Source organism: Mauremys reevesii, linkage group 2 (assembly GCF_016161935.1).
Source record: "Mauremys reevesii isolate NIE-2019 linkage group 2, ASM1616193v1, whole genome shotgun sequence".
Classification (NCBI taxonomy): domain Eukaryota; kingdom Metazoa; phylum Chordata; order Testudines; family Geoemydidae; genus Mauremys; species Mauremys reevesii.
The window spans coordinates 84095473-84121302 of NC_052624.1; the positions used below are offsets into that span (position 1 = coordinate 84095473).

General features: G+C 46.8%; 1 protein-coding gene across 11 annotated transcripts in view; it reads left to right on the plus strand.

Annotated features, from left to right (window-relative positions):
* The window catches only part of FBXL2 (F-box and leucine rich repeat protein 2), a 160985-nt gene that overhangs the window by 67034 nt on the left and 68121 nt on the right, over positions 1–25830 (plus strand). For all 11 annotated transcript variants that reach the window (XR_005594259.1, XR_005594258.1, XR_005594260.1 and 8 more), the window contains exons 3-4: positions 19275–19329; positions 21010–21084. Coding sequence is in view for 3 of the 11 variants with exons in the window: in XM_039525430.1 (XP_039381364.1) it covers positions 19275–19329; positions 21010–21084 (130 nt within the window). In the remaining 8 variants the exon portion in view is untranslated. The remainder of the gene's footprint in view (positions 1–19274; positions 19330–21009; positions 21085–25830) is intronic.

Sequence of the window (25830 nt, forward strand, 5' to 3'; positions counted from 1 at the left end):
CTGCCGTCAACGCCGGAGACATTCTACTCCGCACGAGAGCTGATTCAGCTCATAGAGGCACCAGGCCTCCGGCCCCCGGCACCGCCGGTGCGGGCTGTCGTGTCGGCGGGAAAGCCGGCCAGAATGACCCGGCCACCGTCCCTGGACAGGCGACATGGACGACGCACCCGGTCCCGGTCTCGTTCCCGGTCCTACGGCAGGTCTCCGTCCCGTTGCTCGCGATCTCGGCACCGCTCGCCATCGCGGTACCGATCGCCGTCGAAACGTCGGTCGCAGTCCTGGTACCGCTCGTCATCGCGGTACCGGTCGTACTCCTGGCGCCGCACGAGGTCCAGGTCGCCATCGCGTCGGCACCGTCAGAGGTCGCCGTCCCGGCACCGCAGGTCCCAGTCCCGGTCGAGCTCCCGGCACTGGTCGAGCTCCCGGCACCGGTCGAGCTCCCGGCACCATGACGGACGTCGCTCCCGGTCGCCTTCCCGGTACCGAGCGGAACAGCATCGCTCTTCCCTGCCATTCGGGGACGGACTGCCTCACTCTGCATCGCACTCTGTCAGCGCCTCGGCACCTCCATGGCCATCTCGGCCCGCTTCGGTCGCTTCTGGGGCGGAAGGCTACAGACTCCTACCACCCACCCCACAAGGCCATCCTCAAGGGGCACAGCCGTGGGGCTTCTGGGTTCCATGGGCCCAGTATGAGGCTCAGGGGGTGCCCTTCCCCCCAAGGCCTCCCGCGTCCGAGCGCAGGGTTCCAGAGGCGACAATCACCCGACCGGCCCCTTCGCCACCGGCTGCGGATGCTATACCGTCGGAGCCCCAGGGGCATGCCCAGCCCACCCCCCCCGACGAGCACGCAGCGGACCCCTCTTCGGAGGCGGTCATCCAGGGCTTGTCCTCCTCGTCCTCACCTGATGAAGCGGTGGCCGGAGCGTCGTCAAAGGAGCCTCCACCCATCGACTTAAAGGCTCACCAAGACCTCCTTCGCCGCGTGGCGACGGCTATGGCCCTGCCGATAGAGGAAGTGCAGGAGGACGAGGACCCCATCACAAACGTCATTGGGGCAGACGTGCCGGTGCGAGTTGCGCTGCCTTTTGTGCGGACAGTGCAAAAGAATGCCACCACTATCTGGCAGACGCCTGCGTCCGTACCTCCTACAGCCCGTGGGGTTGAACGCAAGTACTCTGTCCCTCCCACGGGCTATGAATACCTGTACGCACATCCGACCCCGGACTCCCTGGTAGTCCAGTCGGTTAATGATAGGGAGCGGCACGGCCAACCGGCCCCTGCACCCAAATCAAAGGACGCACGGCGTATGGACCTGCTAGGCCGAAAGGTCTATTCCGCTGGAGGCCTGCAAATGCGGATAGCCAATCAAATGGTCCTCCTCGTCAGGTACGTCTTCGATATCTTGACGTCCCTGGCGAAATTTACGGAGCTCCTGCCAACAGCCTCCCGCCAGGAGTTCGCGGCGATGTTGGAGGAGGGGAGGAGGTCGTCTAGATCCTCCATCACGGCCGCCCTCGACGCTGCGGACTCAGGTGCTAGGACCTTGGCCTCCGGTGTGACGATGCGGCGTATCGCCTGGCTGCAGTCTTCCACCCTGCCGCCGGAGGTCCAATACACACTACAGGACCTGCCGTTCGATACAAAGGGTCTTTTCTCTGAAAAGACGGATTCTCGCATTCAGACTTTGAAGGACGGCCGTATTGCGATACGTACTCTAGGCATGCATACGCCGGCGACGCAGCGCAGGCCCTTCCGTCCGCAGCCCTCCCGACCGGCCTATCAGTCTCGGTATCGGCCTTACAATAGCCGGCGACCGGCCCAAAATCGCCGTCGTCCGTCCGGCAACTGCCGCAACCAGGGCCAGGCCGCTTCCAAGGCCCCTCAGGGGGCCAAGCAGGCCTTTTGATGGGACGCTCGAGGACGGCCCATCACTCTCCCTACCGGATCCTTCCCCGTTATTTTACAACCGCCTTTCCCATTTCTTTTCGGCGTGGTCCCGATTAACAACAGACAACTGGGTGCTTCAAACAGTCCAGTCGGGATACCGCCTGCAATTTGTTTCGCCCCCTCCTTCCCACCCACCCTCCCTGTCCCTCTTCAGGGACCCCTCTCACGAGCAAGTCCTCTTACAAGAGGTCCAGACTCTGTTGAGCGTGGGTGCCATAGAAACAGTGCCTCAAGACAGGCGGGGCAGGGGTTTTTACTCCCGTTATTTTCTCATCCCCAAAGCGAAAGGCGGGCTACGTCCTATCCTGGACCTTCGCGAGCTGAACAAGTACCTGCTCAAGTCCAAGTTTCTCATGGTCACCCTGGGGACCATCATTCCCTCTCTGGATCCGGGAGACTGGTTTGCCGCCCTCGACATGAAGGACGCGTACTTCCATGTCGCAATCTATCCTCCCCATCGTCGTTACCTCCGGTTTGTGGTCAACGACACCCACTACCAGTTCGCCGTGTTGCCGTTCAGACTTTCCACCGCCCCGAGGGTATTTACCAAATGCATGGCAGTAGTCGCCGCAGCCCTCCGACGTCGTCAGATGCACGTTTACCCGTATCTCGACGACTGGCTGGTTCGAGGTCAGTCCCGGCAACTTGTGATGGACCAGATAACAGAAATCCTGTCTCTCTTTCAGCGGCTCGGTCTTCTCATCAACGCCGAGAAGTCCACTTTGATTCCGACACAGCGAGTGGAGTTCATCGGAGCGGTCCTCGACTCCACGGTGGCCAGGGCCTGTCTCCCTCGCGCTCGACACCAGACGATGGTCTCCATCATCCGGGATCTTGTCGCCTTCCCTTCCACGACGGTGCGCTCCTGCCTCCGCCTCCTGGGCCACATGGCTTCGTGCACGTATGTCACCGCGTACGCGCGGCTCCACCTCCGTCCGTTCCAGTCGTGGCTCGCGTCGGTGTACCGGCCACATCGAGACCCCATCGACATGGTGGTCACGGTCGCCAGGACGACCCTCGAGTCCCTCAACTGGTGGCTCGACCCGGAGGTCGTGTGTGCCGGAGTCCCGTTCCACCCTCCTCGCCCGTCCGTCACTCTGACCACGGATGCCTCAGCACTCGGTTGGGGAGCCCACCTGGGCGATCTCCACACGCAGGGCCTGTGGTTGCCCCAGGAGCTCGCCCTGCACATCAATGTCCGCGAGCTGCGCGCCATCCGCCTGGCCTGTCGCACCTTCTGCACCCACCTGCAACGCCGTTGTGTGACAGTATTCACGGACAACACCACCGCGATGTTCTACGTGAACAAGCAGGGCGGAGCCCGCTCCTCCCCCCTCTGCAAGGAAGCGATGCTCCTGTGGGACTTCTGCGTGACCCACTCAATTCACCTAGAAGCATCCTTTCTTCCGGGAGTGCAGAACACGCTGGCCGACCATCTCAGCAGGTCGTTCCTCTCCCACGAGTGGTCCCTCCGTCCAGATGTCGTCCACACAATCTTCCGGAGGTGGGGGTTTCCCCAAGTAGACCTATTCGCCTCCAGAGAGAACAGGAAGTGCCACCTGTTTTGTTCATACCAGGGTCGCTCGCCAGGTTCCCTGTCGGACGCCTTCCTTTACCCCTGGATGGATCGCCTCCTCTACGCCTTCCCTCCATTCCCGCTCGTGCACCGAGTGCTCCTGAAGCTTCGGAGGGACAGAGCCCACGTCATTCTGGTAGCGCCAGCCTGGCCGAGGCAGCACTGGTACACCCTGCTGCTCGAGCTCTCCGTTCGGGAACCCATCCCCCTTCCGTTGTGGCCGGACCTCATCACCCAGGATTTCGGCAGACTCCGCCATCCGAACCTGCAGTCCCTCCATCTTACAGCTTGGTACCTGAGTGGCTGACCCATGCGGAGAGGGGCTGTTCTGCAGCGGTTCAACAAGTCCTGCTCGAGAGCAGAAAGCCTTCCACTCGCTCCACTTACCTAGCGAAGTGGAAGAGGTTTGCGCTCTGGTGTGATCATCGAGGTCTTAATCCATTCATGGTCCCGGTCCCTACCATCCTGGACTACCTTTGGTACCTTAAGGAGCAAGGTCTTGCGGTCTCCTCCTTGAGAGTTCACCTGGCAGCAGTGTCCGCCTTTCGTCCATCCGTGGAAGGTCGGTCCATGTTCTCGAACCAGATGGTTTCCCGCTTCCTCAAAGGCCTGGACCGCTTGTACCCGCCGGTGCGGCGCCCTGCCCTGACCTGGGATTTGAACCTCGTGTTGGCCAAGCTGATGGGTCCTCCGTTCGAGCCCTTAGCCACGTGCTCCCTGCTCTACCTCTCTTGGAAGATGGCCTTCCTCGTTGCCATTACATCAGCGAGACGAGTCTCTGAGCTTCGCGCTCTAACGGTTAACCCGCCACACACGGTCTTCCATGGGGACAAGGTGCAGCTTCGCCCTCATCCGGCCTTCCTCCCGAAGGTAGTGTCAGCTTTCCATCTCAACCAGGAGATCTTCCTCCCGGTGTTCTTCCCGAAGCTGCATGCCTCGCCTCGGGTACAGCAGCTGCATACCCTCGACGTCCGCAGAGCGCTCGCTTTCTACATCGAGCGGACTAAGCCCTTCCGGCGTTCGCCCCAGCTGTTCGTAGCGGTTGCTGACCGCATGAAGGGAGAGCCGATATCCTCCCAGCGGATTTCCTCCTGGGTCACTGCGTGTATCCGGACCTGCTACGAGCTGGCTTGCGTACCGCCAGGCCGCGTTACTGCACACTCGACGAGGGCGCACGCCTCATCTGTTGCCTTCCTGGCCAATGTTCCGATCCAGGACATCTGTCGAGCGGCAACCTGGTCTTCGGTCCACACCTTCGCCTCCCACTACGCGTTGGTGCAGCAGTCTCGAGACGACGCAGCCTTCGGCTCCGCGGTATTATACTCCGCCACATCTCACTCCGACCCCACCGCCTAGGTAAGGCTTGGGAATCACCTAACTGGAATGCATAGGAGCAATCACTCGAAGAAGAAAAGACGGTTACTCACCTGTAGTAACTGTTGTTCTTCGAGATGTGTTGCTCCTATCCATTCCAGACCCGCCCTCCTTCCCCACTGTCGGAGTAGCCGGCAAGAAGGAACTGAGGAGCGGACGGGCCGGCTGGGGTATATAACTAGCGCCATAGCGGCGCCACTTCAGGGGGCGCCAGCCGGCCCGCCGGTGTTGCTAGGGTAAAAAAGTTCCGAGATGCCGTGCACGCGCGGCGCGCACACCTAACTGGAATGGATAGGAGCAACACATCTCGAAGAACAACAGTTACTACAAGTGAGTAACCGTCTTTTTTTTATCTCTTTGTTTATTAGCAATATTCAAAATCATCATATTAGCACTCTGTTCTGGGGTAGTCACCTGAGTGGCATGCCTTACACAATTTTGGGTACAACAGGAGACTAACTGAAAACATACAAAAATTATTAGGATTCCAAACAGGATAGTCAGGGCTTCCTGAAACAACCAGTTTCCTATGCCAGAGAATACTTAGCCACTTCCATAAAGAACTTGGCTCTTCATGGGGAAGATATGCGATTTGTTCTAAGTGGCTAGCGTGATCTATTACCTCATTGGTATCGTCAGGTATAAACACACAACATTGTTTTCCAATGAGAGCACAGGTCCTTCCTTTGGCCGCCAGCACTATGTACAATGCCTGACGGTTTTGGAGGCCACCTGTCGGATTGCCCCTGTTTCTTTGGCCAGGGCTCTTAAACTTTCTTCAGTTTTATTTGCCATTATTTTAACTACTTCTTTTAACCTTAGGAGCCTTTTTTTTTTTCCTGGTGTATTACTCCCCCAAGTGGGTTAAAGGAACTGCCAATAGTCTCTTTCCAGGTGTCATTACTGTTCCATATTGTGTTAAACGGACAAGGTCCTCCAGTGAGGTCTGGGGAATTGAGTGGGATAGCCAGGACAGGAACATCAGTTTGAGAGTGGGCTGGGATGTGGCTGCAGACCCAGCATTTAGAAATATTAAGGGTCTGAGCTATCCCCACTTGCTGCTGGATAAAAGAATTGTCATTGTGGACTCCCCAGACCTTCAGACACCAACAGCTGAGGAACAGGCACCACCAGAGGCGCATGTTGGAGGCAGGGCCCTTCTGGTTCTGACAACCTCAACTGAGGAAACTGTAGTCACAGTTTTATGTCCACCAGGCAGCAGGCGCTAGGCTCACTACTGCTTTTTCTTGGGCCTTGCTTTAGGTAGTCGTCTGCTTCTGGCAACCCTTATGAGAACGTAGATTGTAAGGTATTGCAGGCTGTTCCTCTACGTCATCTTCTGGAGTCAAAATTGACTCTGCGTGGTCCTGAGGTGATGATTGGTTCGCTGGGGGTGGTGCATTCTTACACGGCAAAGCATGTATTCATGCTGCGGATGCCAGACAGTTTAACAGCTGTCTGGGTAGTAAGCAGTGCCTGATGATTCTTTGATACTCTTTAAGTCTTTTTGCTTCTTTCCTTGACTCTGGCTATAACAATGGCCTTCACACCTTATCTTTTCCTAGCATTCATTCCTCATTCACACAAACAGATTGAGAATACAAACAGTAGTATTTTATGTCGAGCAAAAAGGCATTGCAAATTAAACCTTGCTAAGTTTTACAATTAATAACCAAGACAATTTACATTGAGACCCAGGCCTTTAATGTTTCTCTAATTTACTTAACATAGACACAATAGAGAATCCTGTCTCTTACTACCTAAATCTTAAAACAAAGAGTTAGAGAGGGCCCAATTTGTAATGCATATGGGAAAACAGAATCTTATAGTCCCAGAGGGTCATTTCTTTCTGCTATTCAAAAAGGATGGCTAGCAGGATGAAATCAAATTATACATTATAAAGTTCAGCTCCTACATATCTCCCTTTTGACACTAAGATTATCAATCGCCAGTGTCACTTCTTATGTAGTAAAAATACTGGGAGGTGATTTGGGCCTGAGTTTCTAGCTTTGCATACATTTGTTTTATTTACCAGCATATTTTAAACATTTTAGTTAAACACATACAATTTAAAACCAAAAACAATTAGGGGTAGTAACATTAGTATGCCAGTAGTTGTGGGTTAAATGCTAAATCCCAAAGTCAAACAACACTAATTACCTGTGTCTTGCAAAAAGGTCTGTCAGTTTTGCAACTTTGAATTAAGAGTCAAATGAATTTTTAGTGGCATTAAAAACAAAAACAAAACCAATTTATCTTACACCTACAAAACAGGAGTTTTACAAACCAGATGTGCTGGTTTAGATTTTTAGAACTTTACATATTTTCACAGACAAATAGATACATACACATTTTCTTTTTCTTAACATTTCTTTACACTTTTTTTTTTTTTTTACATAGCTCTATATATATTTGGATTATTTACAGGCACTCTTTTGGAAAAGGGCCCATTTTCCCTTCAGAATGGCTGCAAAGAAACCAAGAATTCTCTCTTTAACATGGTCCTTTTTAACATTTTCACAAAGTTTAACTGCTTAATTCTCTCCAGCCTTTGTAGAGTTAACTTTTTACTCTTTTTTTATAAATTACTTGTTTATTTCCCAAAATAACACCTTTATTACCTCAGATTTCACCATTTTAAGTATTGTTTCAGGGGTTTATGCCTGCACTTACTGCTTTTCTTACTTCTTACACTATGCCCTTAGGGCTTTCAACCTGTTTTTCAGTTTCTTTATCTGTTGCTTGCCTGCTTTTCTGGGCCTGATCCTGCTCTTTTTTTCCCAATGAACCGTTTGTGAGTGATATTGTGGTCACTTCACAATTTTGAAATAAATGTTTAAGGAAAGGGACCAGGAAGGGTGGGGGCTAGTTGAGGAGCCCACCTTCTTTGCTGAATTGGTAGTGGAACACTAAAGAATCAGTTTTTGAGGCAAACAAAGGGGAACAGAACAAGGGGCTTTTTGTCCTTTTTACAATGAGATGGGAGTATTAAGGGGGTTGGATCGATCCAGGGTGGGTTTTTGAGAACGGGGTAAAGGGGAGCGCTCGGTCTGGTGGTGGGAGAGGAGGCTTTTAATAAAGCTTTCAACTTATTATTTGAATATTTGAGAGAGGCGAGTTTTTGATTTTGTCCAGCTACGATTTGCCTCTTCCCACCACTGAATGAAACAATTAACCTCTTCTTTAGCCAATTTAGTTTTAGGTTGGCCGAGTTTGTCCTTTAAGATGTCCACTCGGTCTTGTTCCAAGATTTTAACAGTGGCCACTGAGTTTTGGGATCCCCCTGAGTTAGCCTAGACCATTTTTCCAGAAATTTACAGGAGTCCGGACCCATCCTAAATACATAAAATGAGCCGGCGTTCGTTTAGGGAACTGTCCCGACTTAGACGTCTGGTTACCCATACAGGAGGACTGCACACACCAATCGCACAAGAAGGAAATTCAGGTTCGTGAGAGCAATGCCTGGTGCAAGACACAAAAGGAGCCCACAGGCTACTGCCTCAATTGCCCTTGCTTTCACACCCAGGGATTTACCCAAAGTGTGGTGCGGCTGCAATTGTGCAGATTCCACTCACTCAGACCGCAGGGACAGGAACCCCTTGGTCGGCCGATCCCCGGACGGAGATAGCACCCAGACTCAAACACTCCACAGGAAGACGGATAGATACAGAGACAGAACAGTCCTCAGTCCGGACAAAACACAGAAATAATTACCTGACCAGATTCCTGATGTCAGATCCCGGGATCCCTACCAGAACAGAGTGGGAACCAACAGGTTCAATGGCGTAGACTTCACTGTGGTCGTGCACCTTTCTGTTCTGGTGGAGGACCGCTCGGGCCAAATGCCCAGGTGCCGGCTGCCACGGTCGTCCTACAAAAACAGTCAGGAATCACACAGCCCTAATGAAGACGGTTGCCATCTCGGTGGAACCTCCAAATTGTCAAAGTTAGACTCAGGACTCACAGTTTGTCAGACCACTCTGTTTTATTAGCACAGCGCTCTGCTAATAACACCCAGATAATGTGAGCACCATGCAAGACACAAACTATCTTATTTATACAGATAAAAGGGTGAGAACTTAACAAGGTAACAAAGGAAGCAGAATCAGATAAGTTTACCTGGGCTAGGCATGCATATCTTATTTCCTTACTAACTATTACCCATCTTCTGTTAATGTTTCGCCATTAGCACCATTGTTTATGCCTAATGTTTCTTTTCCTGGCACCTGTGTTTCAACATTTCTTATTTCTGCTTAAAGGTACATACAACATTTCTTTAATCCATTCTTATTTTTACAATATAATTCATTCTACTTTCACAGTACAGACGCTCCCGACTTATGCAAGTGTTCCGTTCCAGAATGCCTTGCGTAACTCGAATTTTGCATAAGTCGGGAACGTATACCCAACCATTACACAACCCCCCCCCCCCCAAAACAATAACAACAACAACAACAACAAAAAGCTTTCTAGCTTACGGAACTTATGGAACTTTTTCCGTAAGTGCAGACTTGTGTAAGTCGGGTTTACGTAACCCGGGGAGCATCTGTACTGCTTTTTTGTTGCATACCAATGTATTTTTACTTGTGAACTGAACAAATTTGAAAAGCCATTAAAAGTCAGTAGAGATGGAACCTATTATAATGCCTTTTGTGCTCAGCTTTCAGACTACAGCTCCATTTCAGCTTTGATCTGCTTAACTTAGTGGGTTTCCATTGTGTGTAGAATTGATACTGCATTAATTTCATATATATACAGCATTTCCTATACTCTGTACTTAGTCATAAGATGGACTGATCAGATGGAGTATCAAATCATTTTCTCAAATATGTTGTTAGAGCTTTTGGAAGTTTAGATGTTAAAGCTGTAGTTACTATACATATTGAGGTTTAATGTTACAGTATATGTTAATTTTATGAGTAAGCAAAAACATTATTTTAGGGTATTGTAATGTGGAGCTCTGTACTCTTTAAAAGCAGTGTCTGAGCTGTAAATACAGACAGTGGTCTTACAATATAAGGAAAAGTTGATTAAAACAAAGGTGATATTATTTATTTAAAAGAGTGAATTTTGTTTAAGCCAAAACTAGATACTATTGGAAATCTTCTAGAGATCCCACAGTATGCCAACATTTTTATGGCTGACTTAGAACAACGCTTCCTTAGCTCTCGTCCCCTAACGCCCCCTACTCTACTTGCGCTACATTGATGACATCTTCATCATCTGGACCCATGGAAAAGAAGCCCTTGAGGAATTCCACCATGATTTCAATAATTTCCATCCCACTATCAACCTCAGCCTAGATCAAGCCACACAAGTGGTCCATTTCCTGGACACTACTGTGCTAATAAGCGATGGTCAAATAAATACCACCCTATACCGGAAACCTACTGACCGCTATACTTACCTACATGTCTCCAGCTTCCATCCAGGACACACCACACGATCCATTGTCTACAGCCAAGCTCTAAGATACAACCGCATTTGCTCCAATCCCTCAGACGGAGACAAGCACCTACAAGATCTCTATCAAGCATTCTTAAAACTACAATACCCACCAGCTGAAGTGAAAAAACAGATTGACAGAGCCAGACGAATACCCAGAAGTCACCTCCTACAAGACAGGCCCAACAAAGAAAATAACAGAACACCACTAGCTGTCATCTTCAGCCGCCAACTAAAACCTCTCCAGCGCATCATCAAAGATCTACAACCTATCCTGAAAGATGATCCCTCACTCTCACAGATCTTGGGAGACAGACCTGTCCTTTCTTACAGACAACCCCTCAACCTGAAGCAAATACTGACCAGCAACCACACACCACTGAACAAAAACACTGACCCAGGAACCTATCCTTGCAACAAAGCCTGATGCCAACTCTGCCCACATATCTATTCAAGTGACATCATCATAGGACGTAATCACATCAGCCATGCCATCAGGGCTCATTCACCTGCACATCTACCAATGTGATATATGCCATCATGTGCCAGAAATGCCCCTCTGCCATGTACATTGGCCAGACCGAACAGTCTCTACGCAAAACAATAAATGGACACAAATCTGACATCTGGAATCAAAACATTCAAAAAACCAGTAGGAGAACACTTTAACCTGTCTGGTCACTCAATAACAGACCTGAGGGTGGCAATTTTGCAACAGAATAGCTTCAAAAACAGACTTCAACGAGAAACTGCTGAACTCGAATTGATGTGCAAACTAGATATGATCAACTTAGGCTTGAATAGAGACTGGGAATGGCTGAGCCATTACAAACATTGAATCTATCTCCCTGTGTAAGTATTCTCACACTTCTTATCAAACTGTCCGTACTGGGCTATCTTGATTATCACTTCAAAAGTTTTTTCTCTTACTTAATTGGCTTCTCAGAGTTGGTAAGACAACTCCCACCTTTTCATTCTCTCTGTATGTGTATATATATTTCTTCAATATATGTTCCATTCTATGCATCCGAAGAAGTGGGCTGTAGCCCACAAAAGCTTATGCTCAGATAAATTTGTTAGTCTCTGATGTGCCACAAGTACTTCTGTTCTTTTTAGGGATACAGACTAACATGGCTGCTACTGTGAAACCTTTTTTATTATTATTATTTCTAGCAATTTTTCTTCTTTATATGAAGTTTGTAGCTCCTTACTGTTTTAGCAAAAGAGAGGAAAGCTTTATCTAATGGAGAGAGATTAGAATTGAAAAAGCTACAGAGAAAAACAACAAAAATGATTCAGGGTATGGAACAGCATCCATATGAGCAGAGATTAAAAAGAAGAACTTTTCAGCTTGGAAGAAAGACGACTAGGCGGGGATATGACAGAGGTCTGTAAAATAATGTGTGGTGTGAAGAAAGTGAATCAGGGAGTTCTTCGAGTGCTTGCTCATGTCGATTCCATTCTAGGTGTGTGCACGCCCATGTGCACAGTCATCTGAGATTTTTGCCTTAATGGTATCCATAGGGTTGGCTGTGGTGCACCCTAGAGTGCTGTGCTCATGTTTCGAAATATTATGCGCCACTGGCTCTACACCCTCTCAGTTCCTTCTTACCACCTGTGACGGTTGGTCGGAGTGCCTGGTCTTGCATATCAAGAGAGTTAGCTGTTCTTAACAGCTCATTGTTATTCCCTTTCTGTTTAGTTTGTAGGTACTTAATTAGCATTTTAAGTAAGTATTAGTTGTTAGTTTAGTGGTTAGAGTCCTGCCAGGGACTTTGCCCTGAAGCAGAGCATGCCCCATTCCCCAGGCTTAAGCTGTGTTTGTCATGTAAGAAGCTGATGCCTATCAGTGACCCTTACAGCAGCCGTTTGAAGTGCTTGGGGGAATCCCATATAAAAGATAAGTGCGGGATTTGTAAAAACTTTCATCCCAGAACCCAGAAGGAGAGGGACATCCACTTGAGAGCCCTCCTGATGAAGGCCGCGCTGCACCTGGTGTTGGAACCTTCCCAACTGGATTCCGCTCATAGCACCTCAGCATCGGTGCAGAACACCCCACCAGCACCAGGATACTACTGGCACCATTCTCCCTCACCGGTGCCCAAGAAGCATCTGAAGAAAAAGGGCTTCCTGGCACCGTCCAAAGAGAGGAAAGGGGCTCTGGGCAAAGGACCTAGTTCAGGCCATGTGTCCGCCCCGGAGCTACAAGGGAGTACCGATAAGATTGGACCCCCCCTAGCCCAGCCAAGGATCTGCCTCTGATTCCTGGGAGCAGTAGGGGATATCCCAGCTTCTACAGGGACCTTCGTTGTCTGGGACAGTCCAAGGGGCCAAAGACCTGGTGGGCCTAGTGGTACTGCAAATGCTGTGCCAGGTGTCGGAAATGAGTAAGGCCCTGCAGCCCAAGGGCAAGCCTGTCATGGGACCTTGCCAAAGGGCAGGGGAGTACCATCGGTCCCCGGATTGCAGGCGTTCTTCCCTGTCCCAATAGCCTAGGACACTGGTCCCACAACCCTGGTCACTGGCTAGATGGCCCAAGTATCTGGTGCTGCATTCTCCTTCCACGAGGCATGGATCGCCGGAATCAAGGCATCAGTCCCCGCAATCCTGGTAACGATTTGCCTCCCGCCTAAGATTACCTTGGTGCAGATCACCCAGGAGGTCTTCTAGGCACCAATCCCCACTGGTGTGGGACCACTCCCCATCATGGCACCAATCTTTGCTGCCTTGGTACCGCTCGAGGGACAGGCGGCAATCTCTGCCCTCTAGACATTGGTCTCTGGCAAGAGTTAGGTGGCACACATAGGCCTTCACAGCCCCACCGTCGTCACTGGAAGGGGACAGGTCCAAGTTGCCATTGCCCATTGCCAACGGGGTACGAATTCCTATCAGGCCATGAGACCAGCATGGCATTGACACTAGCGACATGGCAGCAGGGACAGTGGCCTGTTCAATGGCCAGCTTGGAAGCTTTGGGGGGTACCGGTGATGCCAGTTCCATATTCCCACCGCTCCTCTGTGGCCGCCTCAGACAAACTGCTGGCACTGGGTTTGGGACATGGTGAGGTATCCACCGTGGGGACAACTCAACAGGCGCAAATGCCCAAAGAGCTGTCTCCAGAAGGGAGAGGGAACCCTCCCTCCCCTGGTGATGCTCTCATCATCTTCATTGATGGACAAACTGGTGGCCGGTCCCTTCCGGTCTGGCATTCCCCCCAATGACTTTAAGGAGCACCAGGCTCTCCTTAAAAGGGTGGCTACCAACTTGAACCTTGAAATCAAGGAGCTGGAGGAGCAATCGGATGACTTGTGCAATGTTATATTGTCTTCCACCCTGGCCCGCATTGCACTACATGTCCACCCACGTAGTGACCCAATACGGGTCCTAAAGATTGCTAAAACACTGTGGCAGACCCCATCTTCGATTCCGCCCATGTCCAAAAGAGTGGAAAAGAAGTATTTCGTCCCTGAAAAGGGGTTTGAAGATCTCTATATGCACCCACCGGCAGAGTTGCTGGTCATGTCCGCAGTTAACGCGAGGGCCAGGCAGGGCCAGGTGAGGTGGCACATCAAAAAATAAAGACACTAAATAACGAGACCTCTTTGGCAGAAAGATTTATTCAATGGCCAGCCTACAGTTCCGGGTATCCAACCGCCAAGCCCTGTTGGGCAGGTCCAATTTTAATTTAGGGGACTCCTTTATCAAGTTCAGGGAGGCCCCTCCACAGGACCTGGCCCTCAAGTTTGCCACAATCCTGGAGGAGGGCAAAGCGGTGGCGAAGAGCGCCCTCCAGATGGCCTGGGACACTACTGACTCAGCCACCAGGATGGTTGCCTCGGTGGTGGCAATGAGGCGCAGCTCTTGGCTACAGTCTTCGGGGTTATCCCAAGAGATGCAGGCCATGATCCAGGACCTCCCATTTGAGAGCGTGGGGCTCTTCTCTGAGCTCACTGACGCGAGGCTGCATGGCCTTAAAGATTGCTGGCGGTTGCTGGGCCTCCACACTACACAGCAGGCCAGAAAGCAGTTCTGGCCTCCTCCTCCATCTAGATTCTGAGCATCTTCACAGCAGGGGTCCTACAGGAGAAAGGACAAAGGCAAAGGGTTTAAGCACCACCACCCTTCATCCTCTTGCTCGCCGGCTCAACCTGGCCCTTTGAAACACCACGGGGGCCAGAGACAGGTGTTTTGAAGGTGCGACCGGGGATGGTGCCCCAGTCAAGTACCTGGATCCACCCTCCTGTTCTTTCCTCAACCGCCTACAACCCTTCTAGTTGGCATGGTTGCAAGTTACATCAGACCATTGGGTTCTCAACATAATATCCTTGGGCTACACCCTACAGTTCTCGATTGTTCCTCCCTTCCACCCCCCTTTTCCCCTCCCTCTTCAGGGACCCTTCTCACAAGCAATTCGCTCAGGAGGTGGGAAGCCTCCTAAGGCTGCGAGTGGTGGAGGAGGTCCCTTGGAATATGAAAAGAAAAGGATTCTACTCCTGATATTTCCAAATCCCGAAAGCAAAAGGGGGCCTAAGACCCATCCAGGACTTGCATTGCCTCAACAAACATTTCAAGAACTTGAAGTTTCGAATGATCTCCCTGGCCTCCATCATCCCCTCCTTGGATCCAGGAGGCTGGTACATCACCCTCGACTTGAAGGATGCATTTTTCCATTTTCCCAGGACATAGCTGGTTCCTTGTTTTGTGTTCGGCCAGCTCCATTTCCAGTTAACGGTGCTGCCCTTTGGTCTCTCATCAGCCCAGAGTGTGTTCACAAAGTGCATGGCACCAGTGGCCGCTTACTTGAGGTGTTGGGGCATTCAAATTTACCCATACCGTGATAGCTGGCTGATCAAGGGCAGGTCTTGGCATCAGGTGTAGCAGCACCTTGGGCTGGTTTGCTCCACACGTCGCGATCTAGGTCTGTTGATAAATGAGAAGAAATCTCAGGCCCCTACAGGCATGGCTGGTGTCAGTCTATGTCCCAAACAGAGACAACATAGCCCAGGTAGTCAAGATTCTGGACCACATACTGTCGTTGCTTGCTTGGTGGTTGGATCCCACATCGGTATTGGAGGGAGTCCCCTTTGCGGCCCCGTCCCCTTCGGTCTCCCTGGTTTCCGATGCTTTGGATATGGGATGGGGAGCCCATCTGGGTGACCTCGGCATGCAAGGTTTTTGGTCGAGTTGTGATCACTTCTTACACGTAAACGTCAAGGAGCTTAGAGTGGTAAGCCTGGCCTGTCAAGCTTTCCTGCCTTATATGAAAGAGTGGTTCAAGTCCTGATGGCCAATACTGCCGCTATGTTCTATATCAGGGATGGCCAACCTGAGCCCGAGGAGCCAGAATTTACCAATGTACATTGCCAAAGAGCCACAGTAATATATCAGCAGCCCCCCACCAGCTCCCCCCTGCTCCCAGTGCTTCCCACCCACCAGCAGCCCTCCCCACACGTCCCGATCAGCTGTTTTGTGGTGTGCAGGAGGCTTGGGAGGGAGGGGGAGGAGCAAGGGCATGGCATGCTCAGGGGAGGGTGTGGGAAGGGGTGGAGTGGGGGCTGGGCCTGTGGCAGAGCCAGGGGTTGAGCAGTGAGCACCCTCCTGCACGTTGGAAAGTTGGCGCCTGTAGCCCCAGCCCTGGAGTTGGTGCCTATACAAGGAGTCACATATTAAAGCTGAAGTGTGGTAGAGACAAATGGAGAGGTTAGAGAGAACTGGACAGAGGGAAGGAAGAAAAATAGGGGAATAGGAGGAAATGAGAGCAGCTTTTGCCATGGTTGACTGTTGACTTTGAGCACATTGGATTCTGTTCACTTCACGGAGTCTCTTGCTGTTATTCCCAAGACTGTATTTGCTATATTTTGCACTTGAGCTAGGTGAAATTACGTAGACTCTGTTGTTGAGAAGATGGCATGGAATTGCCTAATTTGGCATTCATTCCACAAACACAATGGGAGAAGGAGTCCCTATTCAGGATAGAGATTAGCCAACTCCAAGAGGCCTGGAACCTGATCAGAAGCCTACTTGAAGTTAATGAGGGCTTTTCCGTTGACTTCAGTGAACTCTGAATCAGACATTTATATCAGTATCTGCAGAAACAAATTTCTGTTAGATTGGTCAATCATACGGAAGGCAGATAATTGTCTTTTCAAGATGATATGAATGAAATAAACAAGAAGAATGGAAATCTTTTTGCTTAGTATTTCAAGCAAAGATAATGGCAATGGATAAATTATGGCATTGGTGAAATGACTCATAGCAATTATAGCTAAACAAGTCAATGGTATCTCATGCTATCAGCTGTAATACTTAACAGTTGCATAGCATATTACACCTTCAAAGTGCTGACAAGCATTAATTAATGCCTGTAAAGAAAAGAAGAGGTATGATGCATATGTTCTGTTATTGCCATTATTTAAGTTGTCTGTTTCATGAGGCCAACTTGGCTGACTTCCAAGGATGGTAGAAAAGTTCATCAGATAAAGCTAAAAACTTCTCCAGTTGAATTAAATTAATTAATTAAGAAGATTCTCCTTGTAATGCAAAGCAACTCCCTGTAGAAAGTTGCCTCTGCTAGAATAATGGCCAACTGCCAGAGGAGAAAGAAATAAAAGCCTAACTGTATGTTTGACCTTTGTGTTCTTTCCTTCTTTTAAAACAGAATATTGATGTATTAATGTGCACCATCATAAACAGTGAAACATTAGGACACACTATTAGACAATTCAGAGTAATGGGATCTACAAACTCCTTTCCTCTTCTCCTCTTCCCAGATCTCTATATAATGTTACCTATGACAAAATGAATAAGACTAGTATGAAAGCCAAAACACTCCTCCTCCTCTCCATTCAAACAAGAGTGCCTCAAAATGGTTTGTCACCGCCTTTATTTTTTGACTAGATAGAATGTGAAGGCAAATTTACTGAAATAATTTGGACAACTATTTTGAAATCAGCATGTATAAATCTTAGACCTTCCAAATCCATTCACATGGTGTTGGTATTTAGTTTTATATAGTGCCTTGAGCTTCAAATGGGTATTCCAATCACAATAAATATTGTCAAAAATGCTTCTTTTGTAAAATGCAATTCATACCATACTAAGGTGCTCATTCTTCTGTTTGAGTTTGCACGGTAAATGGATCTATTTTAATTCATGTATATTTTTAGGTATTGAAAAATAGAATGTGTTCAAATGTGATAATGGAATATCAGGAAAGACCATTTTAAAACCTGATGTCTAGAATTAGGTATCCAAGTGGCATTTGTAGATTCTGTCAACTTCCATGGGTATTAAAAATTGGCAACTTATTTAGGTTCCTAATTATGGGTTTAGGTGCCTTGATTTAAGCTTTGAAAATGTTGGTCAGATTTTTTAGATCATTTTTAATAATCACCTCTTCACCAACACATCAACTGTATTTACCATCGGTGTTAAGATTTTAGTACAAGATAATACTGAAAGCAAGTTAAGATTTTCATAATTTTGAGGATAAAAAATGTTGATGGCCTCGTGAGCAGGTAATGTTTTTTAACTTTAGTATATATTCTTGTGAGTGATTGTAGTAGAAAATAGTTTCGGAAAAGAATCTGCATTTTTGTGCTTACACCAATATTCTTTCCTCCCCTGAGCTGCCTTTATTGATATTTGGAACATGTGTTCATCTTGCCAATGCAAATCTCCTTCAGAATTGAACAGTTAGAGTAGACAGGTTTACATAAATGGTATCATGTATAGATAGTATTGGTGAATACTGAACTCCTGTGTCATTCTTTCTTGTAGAGTAAGTCTAATTTTTTTTTAAATTATTGAATTTCACAGGCATAGTGAGCAATATGTGACCTATTAGAAATCTGGACTGTTCTTCTCGGAGTGCTTGTTCATGTCTATTCCAATCAGGTGTGTGCGCGTGCACGTGTACGTTATCCGGAAGATTTTTCCCCTAGCAGCATCCGTCGGGTCGGCCTGGGCGCCCCCTGGAGTTGCGCCTTCATGGCACCTAATATAGGGCCCTGCTGACCCACCACCCCGTCAGTTCCTTCTTACCACCAGTGACAGAGAGACGATGGCCTTTGGAAGAGCAGTACTCCAATCAGTGGATAGCTCCTATCTCACCTCCTAAATTCGGCTTGAGAGTCACCTCATTGGAATGGACATGAACAAGCACTCGAAGAAAAAATGGTTATTCACTTCTCGTAACTGTTGTTCTTTGAGATGTGTTGTTCATGTCCATTCCAATACCCACCTTCCTTCTCTTCTGTTGGAGTAGCCGGCAAGAAGGAACTGAGTGGGTAGTGGGTCGGCAGGGCTCTATATTAGGCTCCATGAAGGCACAATTCCAGGGTGCGCCCTGGCCAACTCAACAGATGCTGCTAGGGGAAAAATCTTCCAGCCAACGTGCATGTGCGTGGGCGCACACGTGATTGGAATGGACTGATCAAAAATAGCATATGTATCCTATTTTCAAATGATTGTTCTGTAAACCTTCTAAATCTAAGCTTTTGTTTTTTAGTAATTATTCTTTTAGAAAGTGGCACCCCATAAAATGTTTATGAACTAGTTTCTCTTTAATCTAAAAATCAGCTTTAGGATTGGTTATTGCTAGTACTTGTTTGGTCATGAATTCTCTAGTAATACATACATAGAAGCCAAAATTCAGATGTCAGCATCAGCAGCTGCAGCTGTGCACTAGTTCTGCTACATTGAGGTCCTCCACAACCATGGACAAAGAGGGTGGATTTGCCCCTTAGTCAGTATATATAGATGTTGTCAGCCTATCCCATACAATTTTGTAGTATTGCAGAGTTAAATGTAATTTAGCTTTTTATGTAACTTGAATTTTTTCCTATGATTATGAAACTGTGAGCCTGTATATTAGACTGGATTAGTAAGCAAACATCAGCATAATTTTATTCTGTTCCTTTTCTTCCTAGAATATTTTCCTTCTTGGATATTGTCACTTTGTGCCGATGTGCGCAAGTTTCCAAGGTACAGTATTTGCTTTACTTGGGTCATTTGTGCACTGGGAAAGGACTATTCTCTTAATTACCAGCAAACAATGAGCTTTAAATCAGGCTCTTAGAAATCAAAGGTAATCTTACATTGATTTTGATGATCAATGGATAAGAAACTGAGAGCCCAATCCTGCAATCAGATATGCAGAATGAATCACTGTGTGTCTGGAGTTTTCTCTTACAGGGTGGCGGGGTGGGGGCAAGAGATGTGCAATGATACATGCTTTGTATCTGCAGAAAGAATTAGGCCTTTTTTGGTATAGTGGCATTTGCTATTTAAAGTTTGTGGCTTTAGAACACTATTTTTCAGAAGTATTTTGGGCTTGAAATTCCATGTAACTCTGTTAATATTCAACATATGTTTAAGAAGTGTATCCATTGTGTTTGCCAAATGCTGAAGGTATTAAGTAAATCTACTACCAGTAGAGAAAAGGGCACTCATGTGAAGACAATTGAAAAGGCATATCTAAATACATTTTTATGTTAATCTAGCTTGTTTTGCTTGAATTAAAATGAAATAGATTTTATTCTTACATGAAATGTGTACAAAAACAAACCTTATATACACCAGGCTACCACAGTGAACTTTTTTCTGTATTATTTCAAAAGGCAGGCTTTAAAATTTTCACTTCACTTTTTTTTTCAGTGAAATTCAAACCTTTTTTTTTTCTTTCTAATTAAGAACATAACTATATTATTCCTGTTTCCATCCCACCATGAACTGTGATTTAATAAGCTAAGCAGCATCAATCTTGGTCAATATCTCCAGCTAAAACCTAGGATGCTGCAGAAAATAATGTTGATGAATCAGTAGGTGGTAGTCTTCCCTCTGAGTCAGTATTGAACTGGTTGAGTAACCACATGTCCCAGCAGTTTCTATTGAATAAGGAATTCCTTTTCACTTTCTAGCCTGAGCTGTTGTGTAGAGGTGATGTGTGCTATTTAACAGCTGCTATGTTTCACCCCAGTGGTGATGAAGAAATTTGTGTGTGTGTGTGTGTACTATATAATAAAATATGGTCCAATCCTGAGAGGGGCTGAATGCCTCCATTCCCATGAAAATAGTGGGGTTCAGAAGGTAGCATCTTGCAGAAGGCATTCTGCTCCTCTCAGGACTGAGCCAATAGTTTGTAAAGTTTATAAAAAATTTTTGAGTTGAAAACCTCTATATAAATACATGTATTTCAAGCGTTCCCAGCTCTTCCTTTTTATTCTTTGACTAGAAGCAGCTACATTTTAAATTCTTCTTCTTTACATACGGCTCTAATAAAAATAATTTATTGAACAATGAACTTACTAAAATTGCTTTAAATAATTAGGTTAAAATTCTGCCATTATACTGTGTATGTGTGTGGCTTGCATTTAAGTCAATGTTCATGCACGTATCCATGGGCAGAATTTCGCCCTTACAGTCTGAAAACATGCAATCCCAGGATTTAAAAGACTCAGTCCAACAAAATCTGTTTTTAGCAAGCTACTTTTTCATAACCCTTAATGCCTAAATCACTTTTGATTTACATACAAAATATTCCATTCTGAAAGAATAATTGTGTCGTGTCTGTGATTTCAAGACACTCATACTATAGCGATGAGGGGAGGGCTATATAGGTACCTGATAGAGAAGATTTATTAAACATATATATGTTTTTTCTAGGCATGGAATGTCTTGGCTCTGGATGGAAGTAACTGGCAAAGAATAGATCTTTTTAACTTTCAGACAGATATAGAGGTTAGTACTGTAGTTTTTTTGTCTTTACATGGGATGTTAAAAGGATAAACTGTCTTAATTATCCCAGAGACCTCATTCACAGTATAAGTATCTCAGTCTTAAAATAGGAAATGGTAATGCTGTGTAGAACAGATAGAAAAAGCAGATACACCTTTACCCCGATATAACGCCACCTGATATAACATGAATTCAGATATAACGCGGTGAAGCAGCCCTCCGGGGGCGCGGGGCTGTGCACTCCGGCAGGTCAAATCAAGTTCAATATAACATTGTTTCACCTATAACGCGGTAAGATTTTTTGGCTCCTGAGGGTGTCATAACTATAAAGGGAAGGGTGGCAGCCCTCCTGTGTACAATACTATAATATCCCTCCTGGCCAGAGATACCAAAATCCTTTTACCAGTAAAGGGTTAAGAAGCTCATGTAACCTGGCTGACACCTGACCCAAAGGACCAATAAGAGGACAAGATACTTTCAAATCTTGGTCGGGGGAAGGCTTTTGTTTGTGTGCTCTTTGTTTTGGTGGTTGTTCGCTCTTGGGACTAAGAGGGACCGGACATCAATCCATGCTCTCCAAATCTTTCTGAACAAGTCTCTCATATTTCAAACTTGTAAGTAACAGCCAGGCAAGGCATGTTAGTTTTATCTTTGTTTCCTCAACTTGTACATGTTCCTTTTGCTAAAGGGTTTACCTCTGTTTGCTGTAACTTTGAACCTAAGGCTAGAGCGGGTTCCTCTGGGCTCTTTGAATCTATTACCCTGTAAAGTTATTTTCCATCCTGATTTTACAGAGATGATTTTTACCTTTCTTTCTTTAATTAAAAGCCTTCTTTTTAAGAACCTGATTGATTTTTCCTTGTTTTAAGATCCAAGGGGGTTGGATCTGGACTCACCTGGAATTGGTGGGGGGAAAGGAGGGGGAATGGTTAATTCCTCCTTGTTTTAAGATCCAAGGGTTTGGATTGGTGTTCACCAGGAACTTGGTGGAGAAGTCTCTCAAGGCTACCCAGGGAAGGGTTATAGTACTTGGGAGGGAGATATTCTGGGGGGGAGGTAGACAGAGTTTCCCAAATGACTCATAAATAATTTGGGTGATGGCAGCAAAACCAAATCTAAGATGGTAGTTAAGCTTAGAGGTTCTCATGGAGGTCCCCACATCTGTACCCTAGAGTTCAGAGTGGGGAAGGAACCTTGACACGAGGACAGCGTTATATCGAGGTAGAGATGTAATTGTATTTGGCTCACTTTTTACCTTGGAATTGTATCTGAGTTTTGATCTTCAGCTAAGTGACAAATAATTTATTTATTTTGGTTTAAGTAATTCATTGGGCACACATTGTTCACAAAAGGTATGGGATTGACGTGATTCTATGATACTGACGTGGAGACTCAAGACTTCTGTTCATAGAACAGGTATCATACAGACAGTACTGGATTATTATGCTTTTGTTTTGGGACATATGTTTTTCATATGCTATAACTTCTAATTCTTTGATTAGACAATGGATTTGTAGCATAGCCTATGTGCTACAAGGCAGTATTGTGTTCTTGATGTGTCCTGGGACAACCATGTTATAATCTGGTCCCAGGATGTGTTTGATTTTCAGTATAGATTGTCCCTTTATCATTTAGATTTAAAATAATACAGTGGCTGCTATACTTTGAATTTGAGCTCAATAGTAATTTAAATTTACCTTTTAATTAATTTATTCACTGTTTATCTAAGGCACACTAAAAACTTTTTAAAAGTAGTTTTAATAGAATATTAAACAGACACCCACCCAGACCCAGTGATCTCATAAGAAAAAATAGAGCTCTTTTGATGTCTTTCCATCTCAAAACAGCATCTTTTTGGATTACTATGTTTGAGGACCACAAATTGTAAAGTCCCTGTAGACAAAATCTTTTGCTCAGCATGACTTCACAATATGCCCTTGTTGTCACCATATCTTGGTAGTCCGTCGATCCGATGATGACAAATCTGAGCAAATCATCTATTGTTGGTCTCATGGTGTGCCCTCTGATGACTGTACAAGCCTATTCTAGAGGTGCACATTTTGCTGCAAATGGTGCATGGGAAGTTCGCGGTCAGTGGATTGTGCGCTGCTGATGCTCTGTGACGTCGTTCGCGTGTCTCTTGTAGATGCCGGCAGCGGTCTTCCTCAAAGGCGATGCAGGTATTTCTAACTGTTGCACGCCACTGTGTTCTGTCGCTGGCGGCGTCCTCAAGGTCCCTAGGTTTGATACTGCTGTACTGCAGATTGGCTTTGATGGTGTCCTTGTAATGTTTCCGTGGACGACCTATATGCCGGATGCCCTGGGAGAGCTCACCATACAGAAGCTGGCGGGGGATTCTGTTGGCATCCATGCGGCTGACATGACCGGTCCAACGTAGCTGTGACTTCATGATCATCATTTCGATGCTTGTCATCTGGGCTCTCTTGAGGACCTCGAGATTGGGCACTTTGTCTTGCCAGTGGATCTTCATGATGTTGTGGAGGCAGCGCATGTGGAATGCTTCAAGGTGCTTGATGTGACACCTATATAGTGTCCATGTTTCGCACCCGTACAAAAGAGATGAGAGAACAACAGCTCTGTACACAAGCAGTTTTGTTGACATCCGGATGTTGTGGTGGTTTAAAACTTTGACACGCAGACAGCCAAGTGCCTGGCTTGCTTTGGATATTCGTGCGTTGATCTCATTATCCAGTGATCCATCTCTGGATATGACACTACCCAGGTATTTAAAGTTCTCCACTACTTTAAGCTGAGTGCCGTCAATGGAGATACTCGGGACAGAAGCATTTGATCCAGGTGCAGGTTGATGAATAACTTCTGTCATTCCGAGGCTGATAGTTATTCCGAAGAGTTGCGAGGCCTCAGCAAACTTGTTGACAATGTGCTGAAGATCATTTTCAGTGTGAACCATGAGGGCACAGTCGTTGGCAAAGAGTGCCTCAAGAAGGAGTTTCTGCACTGTCTTAGTCTTTGCATTCAGGCGACGGAGGTCAAAAAGTGAGCCATATACCTCAAGTATATACCTCGGTCCAGATCTTTCATTGCATGGTTAAGGACGCATGCAAAGAACAGGTTAAATAGGACAGGAGTGAGAACACATCCTTGTTTCATGCCATTGGTGATGTTGAAGGGGGCTGATGTGGCTCCATCAGACAATACTTCGCTTGTCATGCTGTCATGAAAAAGGCGTATAATCTGGACAAATTTTCTTGGGCAGCCAAGTCGTGTTAGAATGGTCCAAAGGCTTCCCTGTTGACGGTATCAAACGCCTTTGTCAGATCTATGAAGACAGCATACAGGTGCATATTCTGTTCAATGCACTTCTCTTGTATTTGTCTGACAGCAAACACCATGTCGACTGTGCTCCGGCCAGGTTGGAAACCACATTAACTTTCAGGTAGATTTGCCTCGGAAATACTGGCTATTAGGCGGTTCAAGATGATGCGGGCGATGATCTTCCCACCAACGGAGAGGAGGGATATGCCTCTGTAGTTTCCACATTCTGCTTTGCTGCCTTTGTTCTTGAAAAGAGAGACAATAGTAGCGTCGCGGATGTCCTGTGGTATGTTTTCATCCTCCCAGATGCTGATGATCACGCTGTGGAATGCTGCTAGTGCTGCTGAACCTGCTGCTTTGTATATCTCTGCTGGTATCCCATCTTTTCCAGGAGCTTTTCCTGAACTCATCTGGCTAACAGCTTTCTTAATCTCATCTATAGTGGACGGAAAGTCAAGATCTGTCAGAGCAGGTTGTTGTGGAATTTCATTGAGGACATTATTATTTACGGTTGATGGTCTATTGAGAAGGTTGCTAAAGTGTTCTCGCCATCTTTCGTTGATGCCTTCTTTATCTTTAATCAGCGTTGTGTTGTCTGATGAGAGCAATGGGGTGGTCCTTGGTTTAGAAGGTCCATAGACAGTCTTAATAGCACTGAAGAACATCTTTGAGTTGTGAGTCTCAGCATGGTACTCAATTTCTTTGGCTTTGCTCTCCCACCAGTTGTCTTGTATCTGACGGAGGTCTTTCTGTGTTTTGCTCTGAAGGTACTTGAAATGGTCCCGTTTAGAGACTGAGGAGGGGTCATTCTGCCATTCGATAAAGGCTTTTCTCTTTACTTCCAGTGCTAAGCATATTTCTTCTTGGTTCTCATCAAACCAATCCTGATGTGTGCTTTTCTTTGGTCCAAGAGATGTTATTGCTGTGTCAGTCACTATCTGCTTGAACTGGTCCCACTTTTCGGTTACAGTACCGATCAATTGTCCGTGGGATGTCAGTTTGTCATCAAGATTCCTTTGGAAATTGTTGAAACACTGAGCATCCTTCAGTTTGGCTATGTTGAAAGCAGGTTGCACATGCTTAGGGCGTTTGTGCCGAGAGGGAGCGATGTGAAGTTGGAGACATCCTGACTAATCTGTGATCTGTCCAGCACTCTGCGCCTCGCATTACTCTGGTGATCAGTACGTCTCGGATGTCTCGCCTTCTGATAATGGCATAATCTATCAGATGCCACTGTTTAGACCTAGGGTGCATCCATATCGTTTTATATTTGTCCGCTTGTTGGAACAGAGTGTTGGTAATGGTCAGGTCATTTTCAGAACAAAGGCTCAAAAGGAGTAGTCCATTGCTGTTCATTTTGCCTACACCATGTGGCCCGGTTACTCCTTTCCAGTTCTCGCTGTCAGCCCCGACTCGGGCATTGAAATCTCCAAGTAGGAGTAGTTTGTCTGT